Below are 25664 nucleotides of genomic sequence, written 5' to 3' on the forward strand. Positions count from 1 at the left end.
TTATCGCCAAAGCTTGTTCATCGTATAGCTGGCAAAGGGTGAACATGTGCATTCCATAACCTCTGTTCATTAACTCCTATTCATACCTCCACGAGGTGCCGGCTGGGGTAGGCAACTTCGGTTGTCGTATGCTAACAGGAAAGGGGGCACAGTGGCTCCCGCCCACATTAAGATGGCAGGCTCATCTTAGGTTAACAGCCTACTGTACCAGAACATAAAAAAGTTACCGAAAATGAAAGAAGAAATCTCTCTGGATTATTGGCAACGACCTTTAGCATGAAAACACGGACACGAATCGGAACATGGAATACACTGACCCTTGCCCAGCAGGGCAAGCTGGCTCAACTTGCAAGGGAAGCTAGCCGCCTGAAGCTTGAAATCCTGGGGCTGAACGAGGTCCGCTGGCCGGGTACTGGCGAACACAGGACATCATCCGGGCAAGTCTTGCTCTACTCTGGCATACGAGGTGAAAATGCTACTCGAGAAAGAGGAGTTAGATTCCTACTGAGCCCAGGGGCACATGCGGCCCTGATGAAGTGGGAACCGATAAATGAGCGAATAATCGTTGCCAGATTCAGAACACGGGTTAGGAACCTTACGGCAATCCAGTGCTATGCGCCAACAGATGCTGCCGACCTGCAGGAGAAAGAGAGCTTTATCCAAATTCACATGGGCGACTTCAACGCGAAGATTGGCTTAAACAACGCGGATCTTGAACGCGTCGTGGGACGCCATGGCCTAGGAGAGATGAGCGAAAACGGGGAGCTGTTTACAGAATTCTGTGGTAATAACGACATGGTCATTGGGGGATCGCTCTTCCCCCATAGACCAGTACATAAAGTCATGTGGGTTTCCCGCGACGGCCGAACAGAAAACCAAATCGACCACATCTGCATCAGCCGGAAATGGAGAAGGAGCCTTCTTGATGTACGCAACAAACGCAGCGCTGATATTGCATCCGACCATCAACTTGTTATCACTGAGACACGTCTGCGCGTCGCACGTGTCCAACGACGGGAGGAAAAAGTTGGATGCCGCTACGATGTCCGCCGATTGGAGAATACTGAGGTGAAAAGGGCCTTTGTCGAACAACTTGAATCTCGAGCCTCGGAGTTGCCACCTGGTGGAACCGTCGAAGAGCAATGGACCGGCATCAGGAGCGCCTTCATCACGACCAGTGATGAAACCCTCGGCAAAGCGCGCAGCGGGCGGAGGGAGTGGATTTCGGATGAAACTTGGAAGAAGATCGACGAGCGGAGAGAGGCGAAAGTCGGCATTGAGCGAGCGCGGACCAGATCGGCTAAGACAGCTGCCCGTCAACGATACGCCGAACTGGAGAGGGCTGTTAAACGTGCTTGTAGGCGGGACAAGAGAGTCTGGACTAACTCGCTAGCCGAACAAGGAGAAACCGCCGCCACCAATGGTGATATCCGTTTGTTGTACGATATTTCTCGCCGCCTTAGTGGCGCTAGGATGAATACAAAGATGCCGCTAAAGGACAAAGCTGGTCAGCTATTGACTGACCGTACAGAACAGCTTAAGCGATGGACTGAACATTTTGAACAGCTCTTCCGAGTTTCAAATGTCAGAGACCAACAAAACCAGCAGCGTACGACGCCTACAGTTCGTCGAATAAATCGCGTGAACTCGGAGGCGCCATCGCTGGATGAAATTGTAGCAGCCATCAAGAGTATGAAATCCAATAGAGCGCCAGGGATAGATCGTATTTCAGCCGAAATGCTCAAAGCTGACCCATCTTTGTCAGCCCAGATGATTCATCAGCTTTTCAGCAATATTTGGGAAACCGTAACTTTTCCGGTGAACTGGATGCAGGGCATATTGGTCAAAGTCCCTAAGAAAGGAGACCTAACTGAATGCGGTAACTGGCGTGGCATCATGTTGCTCTGTATTACTCTCAAAGTACTCTGTAAGGTAATCCTCAACCGGATCCAGGAGAAGATCTACGCTAGTCTCCGGCGGCAGCAAGCAGGATTCCGTGCTGGCCGATCATGTGTAGACCATATCACAACGCTCCGCATTATATTGGAGCAGATCAACGAATTCCAGGACTCTCTTCTGCTGGTGTTCGTTGACTTCGAAAAGGCGTTCGACCGACTCAATCACGAAAACATCTGGGGCACACTTAGGCGTAGAGGAGTTCCAGATAAGCTAGTCCATCTCATCGAGGCTTAGTACGAGGCGTTCTCGTGCAAGGTTTTGCACGACGGCGTCTTGTCCGACCCGATAAGGGTTGCTGCTGGCGTAAGACAGGGCTGCATTTTATCACCGCTTCTGTTTCTCATCGTTATGGATGAGATACTAGTTGAAGCAATTGACAGTATTGGAATCCTCTAACGATGGAGCAGATAAATGTCCTCGACATAGCCGACGACATTGTCTTGCTCGCACAACGCCGAAACGATATGCAGAGCAAGTTAGATGACCTCTCCGAGAGCTCGCAGGTAGCAGGTCTCACAGTCAATGTAGCGAAAACTAAGTCTATTCAAGTTGAGCAGGTAGACGCCTTTCAATATCTTGGTAGCCAAACAACGCCCGATGGTGGTACCAAGACTGATATAGCCACACGGATCAGGAAGGCCAGGGGTGCCTTTGCAGGTCTGCGAAACATTTGACGCTCAAACCAGATCACTCTACGTACGAAAACCCGAATCTTTAATTCAAACGTTAAATCCGTACTGCTGTATGCCTGCGAAACGTGGTGCGTCTCAGCAGATGCAACGCAAAAACTGCAGGTATTCATTAACCGGTGCCTGCGATACATTATTCGTGCCTGGTGGCCTGATAATTGGATATCCAATGAGGAACTCCATCGTCAGTGTCATCAACGGCCGATAGCCACAGAAATTCGTGAACGTAGGTGGAAGTGGATCGGACACACCTTGCAGAGGGTCTTGAAATTGGAAATGTTGACCTTTTTTTCATATGTCAATGATTTTCAGTCATTCTAATATCGAATTTACCATTTCGGAATCGGCACACATAGATCTATGGATGACCCGTGCTGAACCTTAGGCCACATTAAAATTGTTTTAATGAACCTAATGAGGTAGTAGAACTAAACGATAACATTGACATTTCTTTTTCTTGCCTTCTCTTGTTTAGTGAATTTATTTAGTGAATCGTTTTTATCATTTCAACCGATAATAATAGTAGTTTTGGGCAGGCATCCCGGATGGCACTGAGGTACGACGCTGATCAAATAAGCCAGTCGTATGTTAGAATCTTAGCTGAGAGTGGCTGTTAGAGTCAATAAGATCGTAGCACTAGCCCCGCAATTAACAATTGTTCGAAGTCTGTCGAATAAAAACAGAAGTCAAGTTTCGAAAACGGAATGTAGCACCTAGGCATTGCTTTACTTATGAGCAGTTTAGTTCCGACTGACCATTTCGGAACTGGTTTTTGCGATATAACGAATGGTCTAATTATTAAGGGTATGAAATGCCATTCCAAGCCCCTACCTAGCGCCTCCACGTGGCCATACCTGGTAATGCTCTATTGAGTAGCCAAGCTAGGAGGTGCGATGCTGGGTGGTTTCCGGCCGCCTGACTTCAAAACCGAGGTTTTGGGCAGACGGCGGAGCCACACTGCCTAGCTAATTGGTAAGCCTGATGAGTTATTTTAATTATTTTTTTCGTTTTAGCTTATGAAGCATCTACTGCTAGGGTAATTGATCTTGAATGGACCTATTTAGCGCTTTTTAACACCACCACTCGCACTCCTGCTCAATTTACTCGTCATTTATAAATAATATGTGGTGATGTTACTATTTGTTGGAAAGTACCACATTTTTTCTACATTATCAGTACTTTAAAAATATATAATTGATGAAACTTTTATTAAATATATCGTTTTTTGCCAAAGCCTTTTTTTGATCTTGAATGGACCCAACATGATCTTGAATTGGACCTATTTTTGATTTTGAAATGGACCTAAATTTGTATTGTCATAGTTTCTTCCATGTAAATGAACAAAATAATAACAAAGAATTTTTTTTTAATAGTACAACTATACTACTGTTATTTATTAATAGGACACAAGGTTGAACAGCTTTTACCTTTCTTATACTCTGTTAGAAAGGTATGAAAGTCGGTTGAAAAATTTGAAATCAGTCACAGTCGCCGAGGGTCTTGTTTTTATGTCAGCCCAACAATTGAACAATGTTTCAGTGACTTGATATGCGTTATGTATGTATCTGTGTGTGACATTTGTATATTGGGAATTTATTATTATTTGTTGTTCAGATATGGTTGAAACGATTTCTACGTCATAAAAAATTATGTCAAAAATTTAAACCATTCATTAAAAATATGTAATATAACTTGTATTAAACGTAGTTTATCAAGTACAGTGGGGTTCGAGTTTTTATTTAGTGACTACATATTTCGAAAGGTCAGACTTTTACTGACGTAGGACTACGTCTTACTGCAAAGTATCTAAAGGTTTGCGACAGCCCCTGTCGAACATTTTGAATATAAAACCGTTGCAATCGTGAAAAATTCGTTAATTAGTGGTAATTATTCAATTTTTGACACATTTATATGCAATTTTTTCAGTTAAAAAATGGTCTAGATTTTACCACGGTTTCGATTGTGGCAACATAGGCGACACGCATTTGTTGTCAAATTCGAAATCATACTGTAAATGGTGCTTGAAAAAATTAGACTTGGTAATTCTACTAGGTTTAAAGGTAAGGTTAGATACTAGGTTTTAATTTTAAATGATAGTCGATGAAGAACTGTACCAGATAGAAAATAGGTGAACCTTCCTATTTTATATCTGGTACAGTTGAATATTTTAGATCTCAGGGTCACTCAATTTCGGTGGACAAGGAGGTATTAATTTTGTCACAAGTCAGAGGGGAGAGGTGCTTAAAGAAAACTTTACATCCTCCAAGAAAAAAATCAGAGGGGTTGTGTATAAGATACGATCACGGATGACGTAGTACAACGTTAGTCCGGTTGCATGATTTTGAATATTTTACTAAACTGATTTTTAATCTATCTGTCAATCGATCGACCAAAAGGTGATGTGAAGTCAACCTGCTTACTTATCGGCGGAATATAAGGCCTTGGCAAAATATTTTTTAAGTTTTTGTCACCCCCCCCCCCTTTGGAAATTGGCTTGAAAAATCGGGGGGCTAAAAAAAATTTGGAGGATATGAGTGTAAATTCAATTGTCCGTGGGCTCTACAGCCTGAAAAACTCGAAAAATGAGTGTACCTAACACTTCTAGCACGAAACAGAAATGGAAATTCGAATTCGGAGTTTCCGAAAATCGTTCAAAAAAAATTCTCTCGTTTTTGTCTTCTTTTCGTACATTTTTGCATGGAAAATAATAACGTATATATTAAAAGCAAGAACAGATTTGGTTTTCACGCTTAAACTTTAAATAAAAATGCTTAAAACCCATGTTTTTTGCTCGATTAAACAATTTACTTTGTTCCCCCCCCCCTTCAGTGTCCCAACACCGGAAGGACAAAAACTTTATAAAATATTTGTAATGGCCTAATTTTACTTTATTCTGAGCCTCATAATTATTTTAACTAAACTATTTAGAAAATTATCAAATACAATATTATTTTTTTAGGCATATCCAGTTCGAAAACGGTCCAGACATTGCACAATAGTCGGAAAATTGCAATTTTTGGCCAAAATTATTTTTTAGTTTCATATTTATTCTAGGTTATATTTGTTACAAAAGAAATAATTTAAACTTATAAAAACTCATATTTAGGGTGATTTGGGGAAAAATTATCAAATGTGTCCGATATAAATATTTGCTTGACAAAAAAAAAATTTTTTTCTCGCAGGGACTCTCCTATTTTCTCATTGAAACTCTCTTCAGGTACTAAATAAATATAGTAACAAAGATAATCAAATTTGTTGAAAGGGTACTTAAAATTTTAAAGACTTGCTAAAAATATGACAATTTTAAAATTATTTTTTTTCGGAAAACGTCAAATTATAGCAAACTTTCAATTCATGTTTTGATACAAAATACTTCGAGCTTTCAGACGCACTGTTAGAAACTGCGGCGACAAGAGGCGACAAGAGTTGTTTTTTTGATTAAAGTTTATGAGAATTTCATTTTTATTATAAGTAGCCTATCGCGCACCTCATTGAGTTTAAATTTGTTTTCATTTCATTTTTTGATAGGCTAAGATATCAGTTTTAAAATGATATATAACAATAATATTTACACCCGCGATAAGTATTTAATTTTTTGACTTTTTTAAAATGACCTATTTTTCAAACTTTTGAAATGGGCAACTTTGACAGCTTATTTTTACATGATATTTTTTTTCTATCAAAATTTTATTCGCGAATCATAAAAATATAGACAATTTACTACAAAACCGCGTTGAAGCATGTGCTAAAATGTGAAATTTTACATTCGGCAATTTTGGCCGCTACTTTATATGGAGTCCTTCTTATGTGCATTGATCCAAATTTTATATTTTTTGCACCATATCATTATCCAGGCCCTAATTTCTAAATCCTCCATTGACGCACAGATGATTTTATTGCCAAACCGGGTAATTTTGTAGGACGGTTGGGCATCACAAAGTTTCACAAGGGTGAGGAAGTTGGCGTTCTTAACCATCAGAAGTGGCTGCTTCTTTTTACTCAGACGAGTCTGATTTTGTGACTACAGGATCCGGTTGAATTTTATTGGCCTTAGGATTTTCGGTCAGCGCGCTAAAGGTGTTTTGAAGCTTTGGTATATGCTTGATTAACGTGTTTAAACTATTTCTCATCTGAGTTTTGTCAAAACTTAAACTTAAAGCAACAAGCTATTTATATGGAAAATACAGGACGTTATTTGTCCATGAAAAAAATTTATGATTCCAACCATTTTTACGATGTTGCCTGTAGATAGTTAAACAGGGATAACCACTTTAAATAGAGTTTGGAATATTAGCTTCGTAACTCAATTCGAAGTTCCAATATTAGAGTTTCCTATACAATAAAGCTATATATAAATCTTCAGAATTGTATTCTCAAATAACTTGTTTCATTCTTCTGAGCATTATTTTTAATGATACAAGAATTGTCCCGTTTAGCATAATTTGGGATTTTTTTTACATAAGGCGAACAAATTGGGAAAATTTTACTCCACTTATATAGATTACTTATATAGATTATATAGATTACACTTTTGCTTCGTGCTAAAACAAATACGTAAAATCCAATTGAAAAATTTAAGTGTAACAGGTTTTGTGCTAAATGCCAATGACGCAAAAATAGCTCTTTTTTAAGGGACATAGTACCTTTTACACCATATTTTTTGCCTAATTTCAAATATTTTTTCTCGATAACGCGAAAGGCAAATTGAATCGGGTTTTTTGCATTCGAAACATTGCATTTTATACTAATATTTGCAATTTTGTTTTCATAAGGGAACCTCTTCCCCTTGCCCCTACGGCTCCTTGAAGATAGTCGTTCAAAAAAACCATGAATTGCGGTACCATGGATTGGCGCTGGGGGCTTATCCGAATTGAAAAATTCCAAAACGACATGGAAGAACATTTAATTATCTCGTGTTTGATCCATCCTGTTTTAGAATCCGAACACATAACAAAATGGCGGACATTGATACATAAAAGTATGGTTTTTAAGCGAAAAAATTGACTTTAAACATTTCTAAAAAATACAAAAATTACAATATCAAGAAAAGGATGGGTCAAACACTAGATAATTTTGTTGGCTTTCAAACAAAAAAAGAATCATAAGAATTGCTTGAGCCGTTCTTGAGATATTTATGGTTCCGACTTTCAAAACCTGGTTTCGAGAAAAACGACGTAGAAGTTTTTACTCGTTGTTTAATCGCTCCAGACATGCGCGGTACAAATAGCTGTAACTTTGCAAATATTTGGAATTCATTCAAACGACTTCAAACACATATGGTCAAAATGTTAATAAAAAGGTACTATGCCCCCTTAACAGAAGGCAGTTAGTATCCCTCTTATCTTTTGATCCATCTTATCTTTTAATCAATGATGGTTAAAATTTTTGTATAATACTGAGAATAAATTAAGTTTATATTGTTTTAAGCATAAAATGACATATGTTAGCTAACTAATTAGGAAGACTTTTTAGTTTCAAAACTAGAGGCTGCAATGTACAAACACTATGAAGCAACTACGAAAAAGGATGAGTGATAGTTAGTTTTATCAATATAATTAAGTTTTTATTTAGGCTATAAATCAAGCCTACTTTCAATATCCCGTGCTTATAGATTATTTATAAACGGAGATATTATAGTGCCAACAAGCAGTTTTATGGAATATACAACGGCGTGTTCGTTAGTGGTAGGCAATGATAGCTACCGCCAGTGATGTCTCGGAGCGCAAGACTAGGTCCATTCTAAAATCAATACTAGGTCCATTCAAGATCAAAAAAGGGGGTTAACATTTTTAAGGAATTTGAAGATTTTACTGAACTTTTAAATACCTAAATTGAAATTACACATATTTTAGCATCATTTTAAGAGTATTGTTTTATTTCAAACCAGAAGGGTTCCGGGTAGTGCAATAAAGTGGTTTTGGATATAATTTTAATTTAATTTTAGTATATTTACGTTCAGAAATGATTAAAGATAAACATAAAAGCTAAATACAGTACAAAGACTTGATAACTATATCCTAAAATTCTTATTTAAAAATAGGTCCATTCAAGATCAGAATTCGACTAGGTCCATTTCAAAATCATTTACCCTATATAGTAAAAACTTTGGCCAAAACGAGTTTTAATACTGCACATGGATACCAGAATGAAAAATTAAATTAACTATTAGAAGTACTTATGGAGCCTCAAAGGATGCTACTTTATTTCATACGAAGGACTGCTGGTGAGATTGTTCTATTTTTACCTATATATACCACATTTCATCTTAATATCATATTATTAACAGTATTATTATTGAAATCATAAATGTGGAAGGCTGGATGATGGAGTGGATTGCCAACCTGAATCCTTAAGGTCTGAAGCAAATATGGCACTTCTCAATTCAAAACAAACAAATCATCACGTGGGTTAAAGTTGGTACAGCGAAATTGATTATTACATGGAAGGATCCTAATGCTGGAAGGCGACTCTTATAACCCCGGAATGCCTCTGCTTGTGGGTCCGCCCAATCCCTTTTGGCCCTTCTGTAACAGCATTAGTGTGAAATTCATTTGGTAATCAAATTTGGATCTACTGTAATTCTACCCACATACATTGGCAAGTCCTTGAAATGATGGTGGCTTCCCCTACTACTACTACTACTACTACTACTACTACTACTACTACTACTACTACTACTACTACTACTACTACTACTACTACTACTACTACTACTACTACTACTACTACTACTACTACTACTACTACTACTACTACTACTACTACTACTACTACTACTACTACTACTACTACTACTACTACTACTACTACTACTACTACTACTACTACTACTACTACTACTACTACTACTACTACTACTACTACTACTACTACTACTACTACTACTACTACTACTACTACTACTACTACTACTACTACTACTACTACTACTACTACTACTACTACTACTACTACTACTACTACTACTACTACTACTACTACTACTACTACTACTACTACTACTACTACTACTACTACTACTACTACTACTACTACTACTACTACTACTACTACTACTACTACTACTACTACTACTACTACTACTACTACTACTACTACTACTACTACTACTACTACTACTACTACTACTACTACTACTACTACTACTACTACTACTACTACTACTACTACTACTACTACTACTACTACTACTACTACTACTACTACTACTACTACTACTACTACTACTACTACTACTACTACTACTACTACTACTACTACTACTACTACTACTACTACTACTACTACTACTACTACTACTACTACTACTACTACTACTACTACTACTACTACTACTACTACTACTACTACTACTACTACTACTACTACTACTACTACTACTACTACTACTACTACTACTACTACTACTACTACTACTACTACTACTACTACTACTACTACTACTACTACTACTACTACTACTACTACTACTACTACTACTACTACTACTACTACTACTACTACTACTACTACTACTACTACTACTACTACTACTACTACTACTACTACTACTACTACTACTACTACTACTACTACTACTACTACTACTACTACTACTACTACTACTACTACTACTACTACTACTACTACTACTACTACTACTACTACTACTACTACTACTACTACTACTACTACTACTACTACTACTACTACTACTACTACTACTACTACTACTACTACTACTACTACTACTACTACTACTACTACTACTACTACTACTACTACTACTACTACTACTACTACTACTACTACTACTACTACTACTACTACTACTACTACTACTACTACTACTACTACTACTACTACTACTACTACTACTACTACTACTACTACTACTACTACTACTACTACTACTACTACTACTACTACTACTACTACTACTACTACTACTACTACTACTACTACTACTACTACTACTACTACTACTACTACTACTACTACTACTACTACTACTACTACTACTACTACTACTACTACTACTACTACTACTACTACTACTACTACTACTACTACTACTACTACTACTACTACTACTACTACTACTACTACTACTACTACTACTACTACTACTACTACTACTACTACTACTACTACTACTACTACTACTACTACTACTACTACTACTACTACTACTACTACTACTACTACTACTACTACTACTACTACTACTACTACTACTACTACTACTACTACTACTACTACTACTACTACTACTACTACTACTACTACTACTACTACTACTACTACTACTACTACTACTACTACTACTACTACTACTACTACTACTACTACTACTACTACTACTACTACTACTACTACTACTACTACTTATCTTGTATTTTAAACTACCACCTCTGAACCTGTAGCAACCAGTTCCTAAATGACAATTCAAATTATTTTGAAACGTCAAAAGATGACCCGTTGAACCTATTCCAAGAACTTTGATATCCATATTGCTAGATTTTATATTAAAGCTTGAATGCTCATCCTTGGACCCACAGGTATCTACTCCAGAGTGGCCAAACCGCTTTATCTCTTTAGACGAAAGAAGTCCTCTCTATAAATTTCAAAAGCGTTAATACCCAAATGAGTGATATTTTTTTGCGAATTGCAATACAACTAGTTCTCTATGCATACCAGATATTCCTGCGGAATTTTGAGTTCTGGAATTCTGGGACCGTATTTTGTTAAATGGCCAAATAGTATGACGGATCAAAATTAGAAAAAAAACACGAATCAAATGTCACCGGCTTCGAAAAAATGGGTTCATAATTGTCAAAGCTATGACAATATCAATGACTCAAGTATGTGACTGGTATGCGAGTACCTACATTTCAACTTTATGTTAAAAGTACCCGCATATGAGTCCCACCTGTTTCAAACGTTGTTTTCTGCAACAAAATATTAAGACTAACTTTTAATTTTAGTTGCAATGTTTGAGTCATGATAGAAAGCAAATACTTTGTACAAATGTGGTAAGTATAATTACGCGTAACACGAAATAAACAACAAACAATTATAATTATTTCAATCGTCTTTTTCTCAACTTAGTGATTTTCGTTATGGGACTGATATGCGGGTACCGGCAGCATACCAGATAGAAAGTAGGAAGTTTCAAAAATGAATATATTAGATCTCAGGGTCACTCAATTCAGGTGGAGAGGGAGGTATTAATTTTGTCATAAGTTAGAGGGGAGAAGTGTTTAAAGAAAATTTTTACATCCCTCATGAAAACAATCAGAGGGGTTGTGTATAAGATACGACCACGGATGACGTAGTACAACGTTAGTCCGTTTGCATGATTTTGAATGTTCTACTTACCTGATTTTTAATCTACACTGAAGTACTTTTTTACGCGGTTTAGTTTTTTGAGTATTAGGAACGGGGTAACTTCGAGACCATTCATTTATTTCTCAATACATTTAGGAGTAGCTCGACATTTCTCACGTAGATTGTAAATAGTTCCTTAGCTGCACCGTTTTCGAGTAATCGAAAAAAACAAACCGTGTAAAAAAAGACTTGAGTGTATCTGTCAATCGACCAAAAGGTGATGTGAAGTCAACCTGCTTACTTATAGGCGGAATATAAATTTGCTTTATTCTGAGCCTCATAATTATATTAACTGGACTATTTAGAAAATTATCGAATACAATATTATTTTTTTGGGCATATCTAGTTCGAAAACGGTCCAGATATTGATCCAAATTTCATATTTTTTGCACCATATCATTATCCAGGCCTTTACCTAATTTCGAAATCCTCCGCTGACGCACAGAGGATTTTATTGCCAAACCGGGTAATTTTGTAGGTCGGTTGGGGATCGCAGAGTTTCACGAGGGTGACGAAGTTGGCGTTCTTAATTATCAGAAGTGGCTACTCAGACGAGTCTGGTTTTGTGACAACAGGAGCCGGTTGACTTTTATTGGTCTTTTTTTGTATGGGCTTATCACTTTGACCACAACATTATTGATCTATTGTAATGTTGCCCGGGTGTATGCTGTATTCTGCACTGCATTTATTGGCCTTAGGGTTTTCGTCATGATAGAAAGCAAATACTTTGTACAAATGTGGTAAGTATAATTACGCGTAACACGAAATAAACAACAAACAATTATAATTATTTCAATCGTCTTTTTCTCAACTTAGTGATTTTCGTTATGGGACTGATATGCGGGTACCGGCAGCATACCAGATAGAAAGTAGGAAGTTTCAAAAATGAATATATTAGATCTCAGGGTCACTCAATTCAGGTGGAGAGGGAGGTATTAATTTTGTCATAAGTTAGAGGGGAGAAGTGTTTAAAGAAAATTTTTACATCCCTCATGAAAACAATCAGAGGGGTTGTGTATAAGATACGACCACGGATGACGTAGTACAACGTTAGTCCGTTTGCATGATTTTGAATGTTCTACTTACCTGATTTTTAATCTACACTGAAGTACTTTTTTACGCGGTTTAGTTTTTTGAGTATTAGGAACGGGGTAACTTCGAGACCATTCATTTATTTCTCAATACATTTAGGAGTAGCTCGACATTTCTCACGTAGATTGTAAATAGTTCCTTAGCTGCACCGTTTTCGAGTAATCGAAAAAAACAAACCGTGTAAAAAAAGACTTGAGTGTATCTGTCAATCGACCAAAAGGTGATGTGAAGTCAACCTGCTTACTTATAGGCGGAATATAAATTTGCTTTATTCTGAGCCTCATAATTATATTAACTGGACTATTTAGAAAATTATCGAATACAATATTATTTTTTTGGGCATATCTAGTTCGAAAACGGTCCAGATATTGATCCAAATTTCATATTTTTTGCACCATATCATTATCCAGGCCTTTACCTAATTTCGAAATCCTCCGCTGACGCACAGAGGATTTTATTGCCAAACCGGGTAATTTTGTAGGTCGGTTGGGGATCGCAGAGTTTCACGAGGGTGACGAAGTTGGCGTTCTTAATTATCAGAAGTGGCTACTCAGACGAGTCTGGTTTTGTGACAACAGGAGCCGGTTGACTTTTATTGGTCTTTTTTTGTATGGGCTTATCACTTTGACCACAACATTATTGATCTATTGTAATGTTGCCCGGGTGTATGCTGTATTCTGCACTGCATTTATTGGCCTTAGGGTTTTCGGTGAGCGTGCTAAAGGTGTTTTAAAGCTTTGGTATATGCTTATATGCTTGATTAACGTGTTTAAACTATTTCTTATCAGATTTTTGTCAAAACTTAAGCTAATTTTATCTGTATTTATATGGAAAATACAGGACGCTATTCGTTCATTTACGAATTTTTACGATTTTGCCCGTAGAGAGAGAGCAGAGGCGACCAAATTGGGAAAATTTTACTCTACTTATGTAGATTACCAAAAGTGCTTCGTGCTAAAACCAATACGCAAAATCCAATTGAAAAACTTAAGTGTAACTGCTTTTCTGCTAAATGCGAATGACGCAAAAATAGCTCTTTTCAAACAGAAGGCAGTTAGAATCCCTCTTATCTTTTAATAAATGATAGTTAAAATGTTTGTACAATACTGAAAATAAATTAAGTTTACATTATTTTAAGCATAAAATGACATATGTTATGCTAACTAGTTAGGAAGACTTTTTAATTTCAAAACTAGAGGGTACAATGTACAAACACTATGAAGCAATTACGAAAAAGGATTAGTAATAGTTAGTTTTATCAACATACAGTGTCTGAAGTTTTTGGAGCGTCTTAGTAGAATACGAAACCTAAACCTTTTTATTTTTTATTTTTAGGTAAGCATACAGTGTGACACATATGTATTCGAACAAAAACAAAGTCATATATTTTTGTACATAAAGGCTTTATTTTGGATTTTAGTTTTAGAAGTGGTTTACCCATAGATACAGAACGCAACAAACATTCATTATTCTATTGAATCGCCTTTTACCCGGATAACACACTTCAAACGCTTTTTAAAGTCGTTACATGCGGCACGCACGTCTTCCATCGGATTATCATCCCATATCTTGTTGATAACTAACTTAAAGTCGTCCAAATTACGATATTTATTACCCTTGAGCTTCTACTGCATGTACCACCATATACAAAAATCTAGTGAGTTCAAATGAGGAGAACTTGGAGGCCATTCGTTTTTCGGTATGAAATCCGTCAGATAGGCTTTGCACCACGCTGCCGCTATTCGCATAACAGTCCCGTTTATATAGAAAACTCCATAGAAAATGTGACGGTTATGCGAATAGCGGCAGCACGTGTCTACACAAGATTTGCAGTGTGGGCTGGAGCTCCATCCTGTTGAAAGCAATAATATTCTTCATCATACACTCCCCAAACGTAAGACATCAAATTTTGTTCTAAGACCATTTTTAGCTAATATTTTGCATTAACTTTCACATCCTTGTCAATAAATACAAGAGGAAGTTTCCTTTTTTTTTGAAATGCCTCCTCATACCATGACTGCTGATGAATTTTGGTATCGTGGTACATTCCGTTTGTGCTTTAAAACATCGATGATCGAAACCGACCACAACCAATCATTTTAAACATGATGCGGGGTTCGAAGAACAAACAATTTCTCATTAGAAAAGATCACTTCGAAATCACCGTGCTGACTGAGCAGCAGCTTGCATCTTTCCTGCCGTTTTTGTTTTGTTGCTTCCGTTAATCCATGGATTATACGTTTTTTGAATGCTTTCACATGCAGATCCATTTTCAAAATTCGACGAAGAGATTTCCTGTTGATATTCAGCACAACTGCCATTTTCCGTGCGGACCGGTCGCAACTGCGACAAATTCGCTCTCGAGCTACCTCTGCAGTGCACTCTTCGTTTTCTTCCGGTTTTTTCACGGTTTTCAACAGATCGCGACTCGACAAATCTTTTTACTATATATAGTATGTAAATCCTCTTTTTATGCCGAGATGTTTGAGGTTACGAAAAATAGTGCTGCATGCAGCACCGTTTCGGAATCTATTTATTATGAACGACCGTAACTTGAACATTGGTACGTGTACACCAAACGAGACACAATACGAAAATGAAACTACGTCAAGTAAGACTTGAGTCATAATGACACACGCATGTGATATTAGTTTGATTATATTAATGGTTTATGCCGTTGCAAGCATAAAATGATTTTTGTTCGAATATATATGTGTCACACTGTAATTAAGTTTTTATTTGGGCTATAAATAAAACTTACTTTCAATATCCCGTGCTTATAGATTAATTATGAACGGAGATACTAGTGACAACAAGCAGTTTCAATGATTAAACAACGACGTGTTCGTTAGTGGTAGGCAATGATAGCTACCGTCAGTGGTTTCGAAGCGCAAAACTAGGACCACTCAAAAATCAATACTAGGTCCACTCAAGATCACAAAGGGGGGGTTAACATTTTTAAGGAATTTGAAGATTTTTCTAGTTTTACTGAACTTTTAAATGCCTAAATTGAAATTACACACATTTTAGCATCATTTTAAGAGTGTTGTTTTATTTTAAACAAGAAGGGTTCCGGGTAGTAACAGTTTAAAAATATTCTACGGTGACTGCCAAAACGCTGAAAAACAGCTACTTTTAAATACGCTGCAATAAAGTGATTTTGGGTATAATTTTAATTTAATGTTAGTATATTTACGTTCAGAAATGATTAAAGATAAACATAAAAGTAAAATACAGTACAAAGACTTGATAAGCATATCCGAAAATTCTTATTTAAAAATAGGTCCACTCAAGATCATTTACCCTGCTATTTTCTCACTGATGAAGGAACATGATAAGAACATATTATCTAAATCCTAGAAAATTTGCTAATCTATTGTACATTGCATCTAACCAATGAATAGTTACTTTAGGTTTATTTCGTTTGGTTACGTTGCTAGCTACATAATCCTCTGTTTTGATACAAAAGTAGCTTGTGATTGCTGAGCGGCACATTGGACAACGGTCTAATTTACCTGGAATATAAATTAATTATATTAATTCATTTATCAACGAGTACATGTATCTGCTTTGAATAAGATTGTAATAGTCAAAAGAGAAGCATTCTTGCAAAGACAGTCATCTTAATCCCACACAGCAAAGCGTAGCGCACATACGTACAGCGTTACTTGTGATAAAATCGGACGTTTTCGGACGGCCAGCTTTCGATTTTCTCGGAATTGGTCTCGGTAGATTATTCCAATTTGCATTTTAACGGCTTCAAAACATTCAGCGGTCGCACAAATGGATGAAATGGTAGTGCCATGTACCCCCGTTGGAATGACCTACTTTAATCTGAACATTTTTATTCCGAACTCCGCTGATATAAAGGCGTTCAACAGACATCATAATCCTTAGACAAGTAGTAACGCTGGTGTGCCCATTGTTAGGGTGACTATATCGGTCCAACTAAAAATTAGGACATTTTTTGCCCAAACATGCCGATGAAGAATTACTCACTTAAGTGGCTCGCTGTCCTAAATCAAAGCCTGAAAGCCTGTTGAACAAGGTTTCTCCAGTGGACTCGGTTGTGGGCTTCCGCTCTCCAATTCCTCGGACACAAAGTACTCTCCGTTAGATCTCGCTCCACCTGGTCGCTGTGCTCCTGGTTGTCTTCTTTCTACCGGATTTGAGACAAACGCCATCTTTGTAGGGTAGTTGTCCGGCATTCTTGCAACATGCCCTGCCCATCGTATCCGTCCAGCTTTAGCCACCTTTTGAATACAGGGTTCGCCACAGAACTGTGCAAGTTCATGGTTCACCCTCCGCATCCATACCACCGACGAACCGACATGACATCCCATACATTTTCCTTCCCAAGTAACAATACAACAGCTTTTTAGCATTCATGATAATTTATAACGGTTTTATAGCGGCAATTGACATGCTTCTCAGTTTAATAACTAATTTTTATAAAGCAAAGCATAGGTAGTTCATATTTTTGCTTCAAGTGTTTTTAATACCTTATAAAGTCAAATGGTAAAGTCAGAAATTCTCAGTTTTAGAAATAACTTTATAGCTGTTCTCTATTCCTTAATAAAACCGTCTAATAATACAATAATAAATTATACTGGCGTTTGTTCATCCTCGTCCCAGTAAAGTATTTTATAAACGTGTTTTATGATTATAAATGCCATCATTATTCTTTTTGGTCTTAAAAGAGAATGAAAAGCATATGCTGTTGCTTTTTGGACAAAACAAAGTGATATCTTTTGAAACGATGATTTTACAATTGATGGAGGGACGGTAGAGGAAAGTAATGAAATTTTTTTCGGAAAGGAAGGGGGGGGGGGGGTAATAGGTAGCTACGCTTAACAAGTTGTCGTTGTGACTCCTATCTTTTGTCCAATACTGGAAGGTGCATGGGTCGAATTAAGCTATAATCAGAGATTATAACCGGATTTGAACCCACAACACCTGCCTACTTTCCCAAAAAAAAAATCATTACTTTCCCCTACCGTCAATCAATTGTAAAACCATCGTTTCAAAAAATATTAATATTAATGCCTGACCGCATTTCAAGGTCAAAGACTAAAACACGAGTTTGGTCAAAACAAAGTGTATTTTAAAACAAAGCATTTTTGTTATCACTGAAATAAAGATGGATGCCCAAAGAGAGAAAATAAGAAAAGTTATAACCAGTGCACTATGGTCCAGAAAGCGATTTTAGACGGACAAAAATGATTGCGCCTTAACGGGATATTCTAGCTCAATGAAGTCTTCGGCAACTTTTTGAATGAAAACATGACGCATCTTTTGAAAGGGTCGTCCAATGTTCAGATGATACCGTAACAACAATTCAAGTAATAATTTTTTAAATAAGTTTGTTTTCCATTTTTTAGTTTCAAAACATTAAAGGTAGATTAATTTCACGTAACTTTTCTAAACATTCCAAATTTCTAACTCTTACGTATTGTCAGCAGTGGACGTTTGTTTATGGACGACCCGTAAAATCATATTTCCTCTTATAACTCATTTATCTCAACAGATAGCTCAATATGATGTTCTACAAAAATTTGTATACGTAAGAGAAGAATATTTTTGCAGAAGACTATTTTGCTTTATCTTTATGATTTAATAAGTTATAGCCGAATTCAGGTTAAAAACAGACCAATTTTACTAAAGCATAACTCAAAAAGCGGCAAACGGATCTTGATGACACTTTGGCGATTTAATATACACATATGCATAAAGTTTTTAGCAAAAAATGGTGAAGGTGTTATTTTTTTAAAAAAAGATAAAATTCTTTGAATTTTATGATTTACTATAGCTAAAATTGTCGTTTTCTTCATAGATTCACATTCAAGTAATCAAGTATGCGACCATGCAATACTATACGCAACAAATATACTGGCAATGACCATGGTTGATTCTAAAATAGTGAATGCATTCAAAGAGTTACATTTGCAATCTTGTTTTTTAAGCGAAAAAGCTAAAAGAATGTTTAATAATAACCTTGAATTAAACGATTTTTATGATCCCTTTAGATACTAACACGGACTTTTACTGTTATACGCGTATATTCGCAATATGAAGATGTTTTTGAAAATATTTTATAGACTAAAAATAACTGCGATGTGAAAAACGACGAAGATGAAGCAGGGCTGCGGAAAACTTATGATTTGCGCGTAATCGAACTACTTACGAAGGAAATTCCACTAATTGTTATATTTACCATTGAAATTCAAGAAGAATTCTATTATGATTTTTAAATCCATTTAAAACTATAAAATTAACAATGGAAATAAATCGGGATTTTTTTTTCTTTGTTTTCAATCTTCGTATTCCACTGAAACGCTCAAAAAACTTCAGTCAATTTCAACATTTATCAAATATTTTATCAAAATCATTTATCAAACACGTTGATTTATTTGAGCGAATGCACGTGATGCTAATAATTATTAGCAAACATATAACCAACCCTTCAACGGGTAGACTTCTGTAGATAGTTTTTGCTTTGAGAGTCTCAGAGCCATATAGGAAATTTATTCTAATTGGATAACATAATATCTGTGCTGAGAATAGATTGACATTTTGGCATCAACATTACAACATTCTGACTATGCGTTTAAGAGTTCTTATGTTTTAAAATCAAAAATTCAGGAAAATTGTGACGAAAATAATTGCACAAATTTTGTCAATTTTTACTTTTGAAAGCATAGGACATCTAGAACAAAATGTTCGACCTCAAAAATATTCAGTGATGAACTAAGCACTGAGTTTTGTAATATTTGGAAAAAACAAGGATTGGATATGAAACCCAAAATAAAGATTTTATAATATGCCTTAACTGTTGCTAGTCCAGATTATTACTTTTACATGAATATCAAATCTTGACTTTCTTTTGAGTGTACTTTCTTGAAAAATAGTCATTATCTATCGTTGCCTCTTTAGAAGGTTAAATATGTACAGTTTCGGGAATACACAGAACAATCTATATGTATAGCTCTGTGGCTGGTATCCTTTGCCTCCGACAGTGCAAATAGTATTTAGATTTCTAAATTATGTAATTGATCAGCGTATATATCATAGTTTTTCTCTCAATGTAGGCATTGATACTAAACGTATCAAATAAACTTCATGAATGTTTTTCACTAACAGATTGAAAAGACCGCGATTGTCGTAAGATAAGCGTTTGTATTTGTCTCGATAAAAAATAAATAGTAAAGCAACAAGCTATTATGTTTTAGACATTTTCTAAAAAAATAGTTACACAAAATTGTGTTTTAACGCTTTGAAACTGAGCAAGAAACTGTGCCTGGGCAGTTCTTCTTCTTCAGCAGCATAGAGCCGGGGTGGCTCGTGCTGTTTCAAGCACTCGTCTCCATTCAACTCGGTCTTGGGCCACTCGTCGCCAATTTCCTAGTCGTCTCAGAAGTCGCAAATCGCTCTCGACCTGGTCGAGCCATCGTGCACGTTGGGCCCCCCTGTTCCTGGTGCCGGTGGGGTTGTTGAAGAGGACTATTTTCGCCGCACAGTCGTCCGGCATCCTTACGACGTGTCCGGCCCACCGTAGCCTGCTAACTTTCGCTAGATGTACGATGGGAGTCTCTCCAAGCAGTGCCTGTAGCTCGTGATTCATACGCCTCCGCCACTCTCCGCTTTCAGTTTGTACTCCGCCAAATATCGTCCGCAGCACTTTCCGCTCAAACACGGCAAGGGCGCGTATGTCCTCCGTAAGCAGCGTCACGGCTTCAAGTCCATAAAGAACTACCGGTCTAATAATGGTTTTGTACATTGTTAGCTTCGTGCGGCGGCGTATGCTTCCTGATCGTAGCGTTTTACGAAGGGCAAAGTAGGCCCGATTTCCCGCTTGGATGCGCCGCTGGATCTCCTTACTAGTGTTGTTGTCCGCGGTCACCAGCGATCCCAAATACACGAACTCTTCTACCACTTCTAGTTCGTCGCCGTCAACGGTTACCGTCCGTGGGAGGCGCACATTTGTTTCCTTTGAGCCTCTTCCTTTCATGTATTTGGTCTTCGACGCATTTATTTTTAGCCCAATTCTCCTAGACTCCGCTTTCAGTCTGGCGTAGATTGCCTCCGCCGTCGCAAAGTTCCTGGCAATGATATCGAAGTCATCTGCAAAGCCTAGAAGTTGGCTGCTCTTGGTAAAAATCGTGCCTCTCGTTTCGATGCCCGCTCGTCGGATCACCCCCTCAAGAGCGATGTTGAACAGCATGCAGGATAAACCGTCACCTTGTCTCAACCCTCGTCGCGTCTCGAAGGGACTCGAGAGTGTCCCAGAGATGCGTACAAAACACATCACTCGATCCAATGTAGCTCTGATCAGTCGCGTCAGTTTGTCCGGAAAACCGTATTCGTGCATTATCTGCCATAGCTTGTCTCGATCGACTGTATCGTATGCTGCTTTGAAATCAATAAAGATGTGATGCGTGGGCACGTTGTACTCCCGACATTTCTGCAAGATCTGTCGGATAGTAAAAATTTGGTCCGTAGTTGAGCGATCCCCCATGAAACCCGCCTGATAATTCCCTACGAAACCTTGTGCTATCGGTGACAGCCGGCGTAACAGGATCTGGGAGAGTACCTTGTAGGCGGCATTTATCAGCGTAATACCGCGATAGTTGCAGCAGTCTAGCCGATCACCCTTTTTGTAGATGGGACAAACCACTCCTTCCATCCATTCCTCCGGTAACTTTTCCTCCTCCCAAATCCTCGAAATAACCCAGTGTAGAGCCTTTGCTAGCGTTTCCCCGCCATGTTTATAAAGCTCTGCCGGTAGGCGGTCCTTCCCAGCGGCTTTATTGGTCTTCAGCAACCTGATTTCTCGTTTGACTTCTTGGAGATCAGGTGCTAGGACATCACTATCTTCCATGGGCGCTCCTAGGTTAATTTCCGTTCCGCCTCCTTCTGCGACTTCGCCATTGAGGTGTTCATCGAAGAACTGCTTCCACCTGTCGACCACCTCGCGCTCGTTTGTAATTAGATTCCCTCCCTCGTCCCTACACATGTCAGGTTTCGGTGTGTAGCCCTTCCGAGTTTGGTTCACCTTCTCATAAAACTTGCGCGTGTCATTAGCTCGGAATAGTTGCTCCAATTCTTCACGATCTCTGTCCTCCTTTTGGCGCTTTTTTCTCCTCAGGATCGTGGTCAACTTGTTCCTAGCTCGTCGGTACTTGGCCAGGTTCTCTCTAGTGGCAATACTTAGATAATTTTTCCAAGCATTTTTTTTCTCCTCCACCGCTTGTTGGCATTCCCCATCAAACCAATCATTTTGTGTACTCCGAGGCTCAATACCTAGTGCCGCGGTAGCGGCCTCTCCGATGGCCGAGCGTATTCTGCCCCAACCGTCTTCGAGGTTTGAAGCACCTAACTCCTCGGAAGAAGGCAGTGCCTCATTCAGTACTCGCGCGTAGTTCTCGGCAGCTTGTGGGTTATCTAGCTGCCTGATGTTCAGCCGAGGAGGGCGGCTTTGACGTGTCCGGTATACGGTGGACAGCTTTGAGCGCACATGTACTGCTACTAGGTAATGGTCAGAATCGATATCCGCACCCCGACGGGAGCGTACGTTCGTGATGTTAGAGAAGAACCGGCCCTCTATGGGAACGTGGTCAATTTGGTTCATTGTACGTTGGTCAGGTGATCTCCAGGTGGCTTTGTGGATATCCTTGCGCGGGAAAAAGGTGCTTCGGATCACCAGGCCTCGGGAAGCTGCGAAGTTTATACATCGTTGGCCGTTATCGTTTGTGTCGGTGTGCAGGCTATGGGGTCCTACCACCGGTCTATACATTTCTTCCCTACCGACCTGGGCGTTCATATCCCCGATGACGATCTTGATGTCCCGTGACGAGCAGCTGTCGTACGTTGCCTCCAGCCTCGCGTAGAACGCTTCTTTCTCATCGTCGGGTCTACCTTCGTGCGGGCAGTGCACGTTAATGATGCTATAATTGAAGAAACGACCCTTTATCCTCAATACACACATTCTCTCGTTGATCGCCTTCCAATCTATCACGCGATCCTGCATTCCGCCCAGCACTACAAAGCCCGTTCCCAGTTCGCTGGTAGCGCCACCGCTCTGGTAAAACTGGGCCTTTCCGCCACGTATCTTCCATACCTTCTCTCCTTTGCGACAGATTTCCTGCAGAGCTACGATGCCGAGTTTGCGGGGTTCCAGCTGTTCAATCAGCACCCGCTCGCAACCTGCGAAATTTAGCGATCTGCAGTTCCAAGTCCCGAGTCTCCATTCGTCGTCCTTATTCCGTCGCCTAGGTCGATGCCGAATATTCCGCTCCGAATATGCTTGAATGTTGTAAGTTTGTGTTGTTTAGGTGTGTAGCCGTACTGGGGCAACACTACCGAGTCTCGTGATGGGGCTGCCATCTTATAGTGCCGAGACTCACTACCTCCTTCCCGGTTAGTATACGACCTTAGTTTCCACCGGGGTTGGTTACCCGATCTCCGCTAAGGTTGCTCGTATTCCGGCTGGTACCACGAGGAGGTCGGGATCGGAGTTGCTGGATAAGAGGCTAACGACCACTATGGGGTCTATATTCCGCATTATCCGGCCGTTTACCAACCTGGGCAGTTAGGGATGGATAAAACGAGAACTTTAGCTACAGTAAATCATAAAGTTCAAAGAATTTTATCTTTTTTTAAAAAAATAACACCTTTACCATTTTTTGCTAAAACCTTTATGCATATGTGTATATTAAATCGCCAAAGTTTCATCAAGATCCGTTTGCCGCTTTTTGAGGTATGCTTTAGTAAAATTGGTCTGTTTTTAACCTGAATTCGGCTATAACTTATTAACTCATAAAGATAAAGCAAAATAGTTTTCTGCAAAAATATTCTTCTCTTACGTATACAAATTTTTGTTGAACATCATATTGCGCTATCTGTTCAGATAAATGAGTTATAAGAGGAAATATGATTTTACGGGTCGTCCATAAACAAACGTCCACTGCTGACAATACGTAAGAGTTAGAAATTTGGAATGTTTAGAAAAGTTACATGAAATTAATCTATCTTTAATGTTTTGAAACTAAAAAATAGAAAACAAACTTATTTAAAAAATTATTACTTGAATTGTTGTTACGGTATCATCTGAACATTAGACGACCCTTTCAAAAGATGCGTCATGTTTTCATTCAAAAAGTTGCCGAAGACTTCATTGAGCTAGAATATCCCGTTAAGCCGCAATCATTTTTGTCCGTCTAAAATCGCTTTCTGGACCATAGTGCAGTGGTGCTTTTAAACGTAAAATAAAGCAGAACTTCTGAAACATTTGCAATAGTGACCCCCTCTCAATTGAAAACATTCAATAATCTTGAACTTGGGCCTACCGACAGTCTCCGTATCATTCCAACGCCGGTTGAATCATTTGAAACCGCAGAATTATTTGACTTGAAAACTAACGAAGAATCTGCTCAACGGAATAACACGGTTACTAATCACAATGAATCTGTGAATAAACCATTTTGTGAAAATTTAGAAAACCAACATGAACTTAATTTTCATATTTAGTGATGAAGAATAAGCGCTGAGATAGTTGAACAGGATTTCCTTTGTGGAGATAGCGAAATGCTTAACAATGTGCAATATCCGTTTACTAACTACACTCCTAGCTTGTGTAGTTAGTTTTAATATCAAGCACAACCATTGGCGTAACTAGGGGAGGGCTAGGGGGACTAAGCCCCCCCTACGAGCCATTTAGCCCCCCCCCCTAGAAAAATAAAGCTGGATTTTTAAATATAACAAAAAACTATAGTTAGATAACTTTACATAATAAAAACTTGAGAGTAATTTTTATATGCATCACAACTTAAAGTTCCCGTGCATCAATGTACATTTAATTTTAATATGCCAAGGAAATAAAATGGTCGAAAAAATGCCGGGGGCTATAGCCCCCCTAGAAATGAGCGCTAGTTCCGCCAATGAGCACAACGCATTGAAAGAGCTACTAAGCATACTAACATTCATCTTTCTAATGTATTAATGTATTAAGTATCAGAATGCTGCGTCAACGTATCCGTCAGCGTCAATTTGACAGTAAACCCATGGGAAAACTGTCAGAATATTTATTTGTTTATATTATGCTATCTTCAACATAAAGTTGTACAGACAATTTGTTTTTTTTTCCCGTGTTGGGGACTTACCACCGCGACCATTATTTTGATCTATTGTGGTGTGTCCTCTTTTAGTTTACGCCATGTCGTATCGGTGAGCTATCAAAGTTTGATGAGCCACCTCAACTACTGTCGGCATTTATCCCAATCAGGTGATGCATTTCGTATGAAATTTATCACCTGATTAGGAGTAGCATTCCAAATATCGCAGGGCTGAGTCAGCCCCTTATCAAGATATCTACGTCGTTTATGATATAGTGCAACACAGTCGCACAACACATGTTCGGAGCTTTCAATTTCATGATTACAAAAGCGACAGTTAGCTTCATTAAGTTTACCGATGAGTTTCAGGTGGTACTTACAAGGACAATGTCCTGTTATCAAACCGGTGTATGTGCTCAAGTCGGGTTTTGAAAGGTTTAATAGT

General features: G+C 38.4%; 1 protein-coding gene across 3 annotated transcripts in view; it reads right to left on the reverse strand.

Moving 5' to 3' along the window:
- Nucleotides 1-16163: 16163 nt before the first annotated feature.
- The window catches only part of LOC128732866 (cell growth regulator with RING finger domain protein 1-like), a 292154-nt gene continuing 282653 nt past the window's right edge, over nucleotides 16164-25664 (reverse strand). For 2 of the 3 annotated variants that reach the window (XM_053826284.1, XM_053826282.1), the window contains one exon: nucleotides 16523-16624. Coding sequence is in view for 1 of the 3 variants with exons in the window: in XM_053826285.1 (XP_053682260.1) it covers nucleotides 16455-16624 (170 nt within the window). In the remaining 2 variants the exon portion in view is untranslated. Of the gene's footprint in view, nucleotides 16625-25664 lie in introns of all 3 variants that reach the window. The other variant, XM_053826285.1, reaches the window with a different exon arrangement.

The sequence above is a fragment of the Sabethes cyaneus genome, chromosome 1, assembly GCF_943734655.1.
Source record: "Sabethes cyaneus chromosome 1, idSabCyanKW18_F2, whole genome shotgun sequence".
NCBI lineage: Eukaryota > Metazoa > Arthropoda > Insecta > Diptera > Culicidae > Sabethes > Sabethes cyaneus.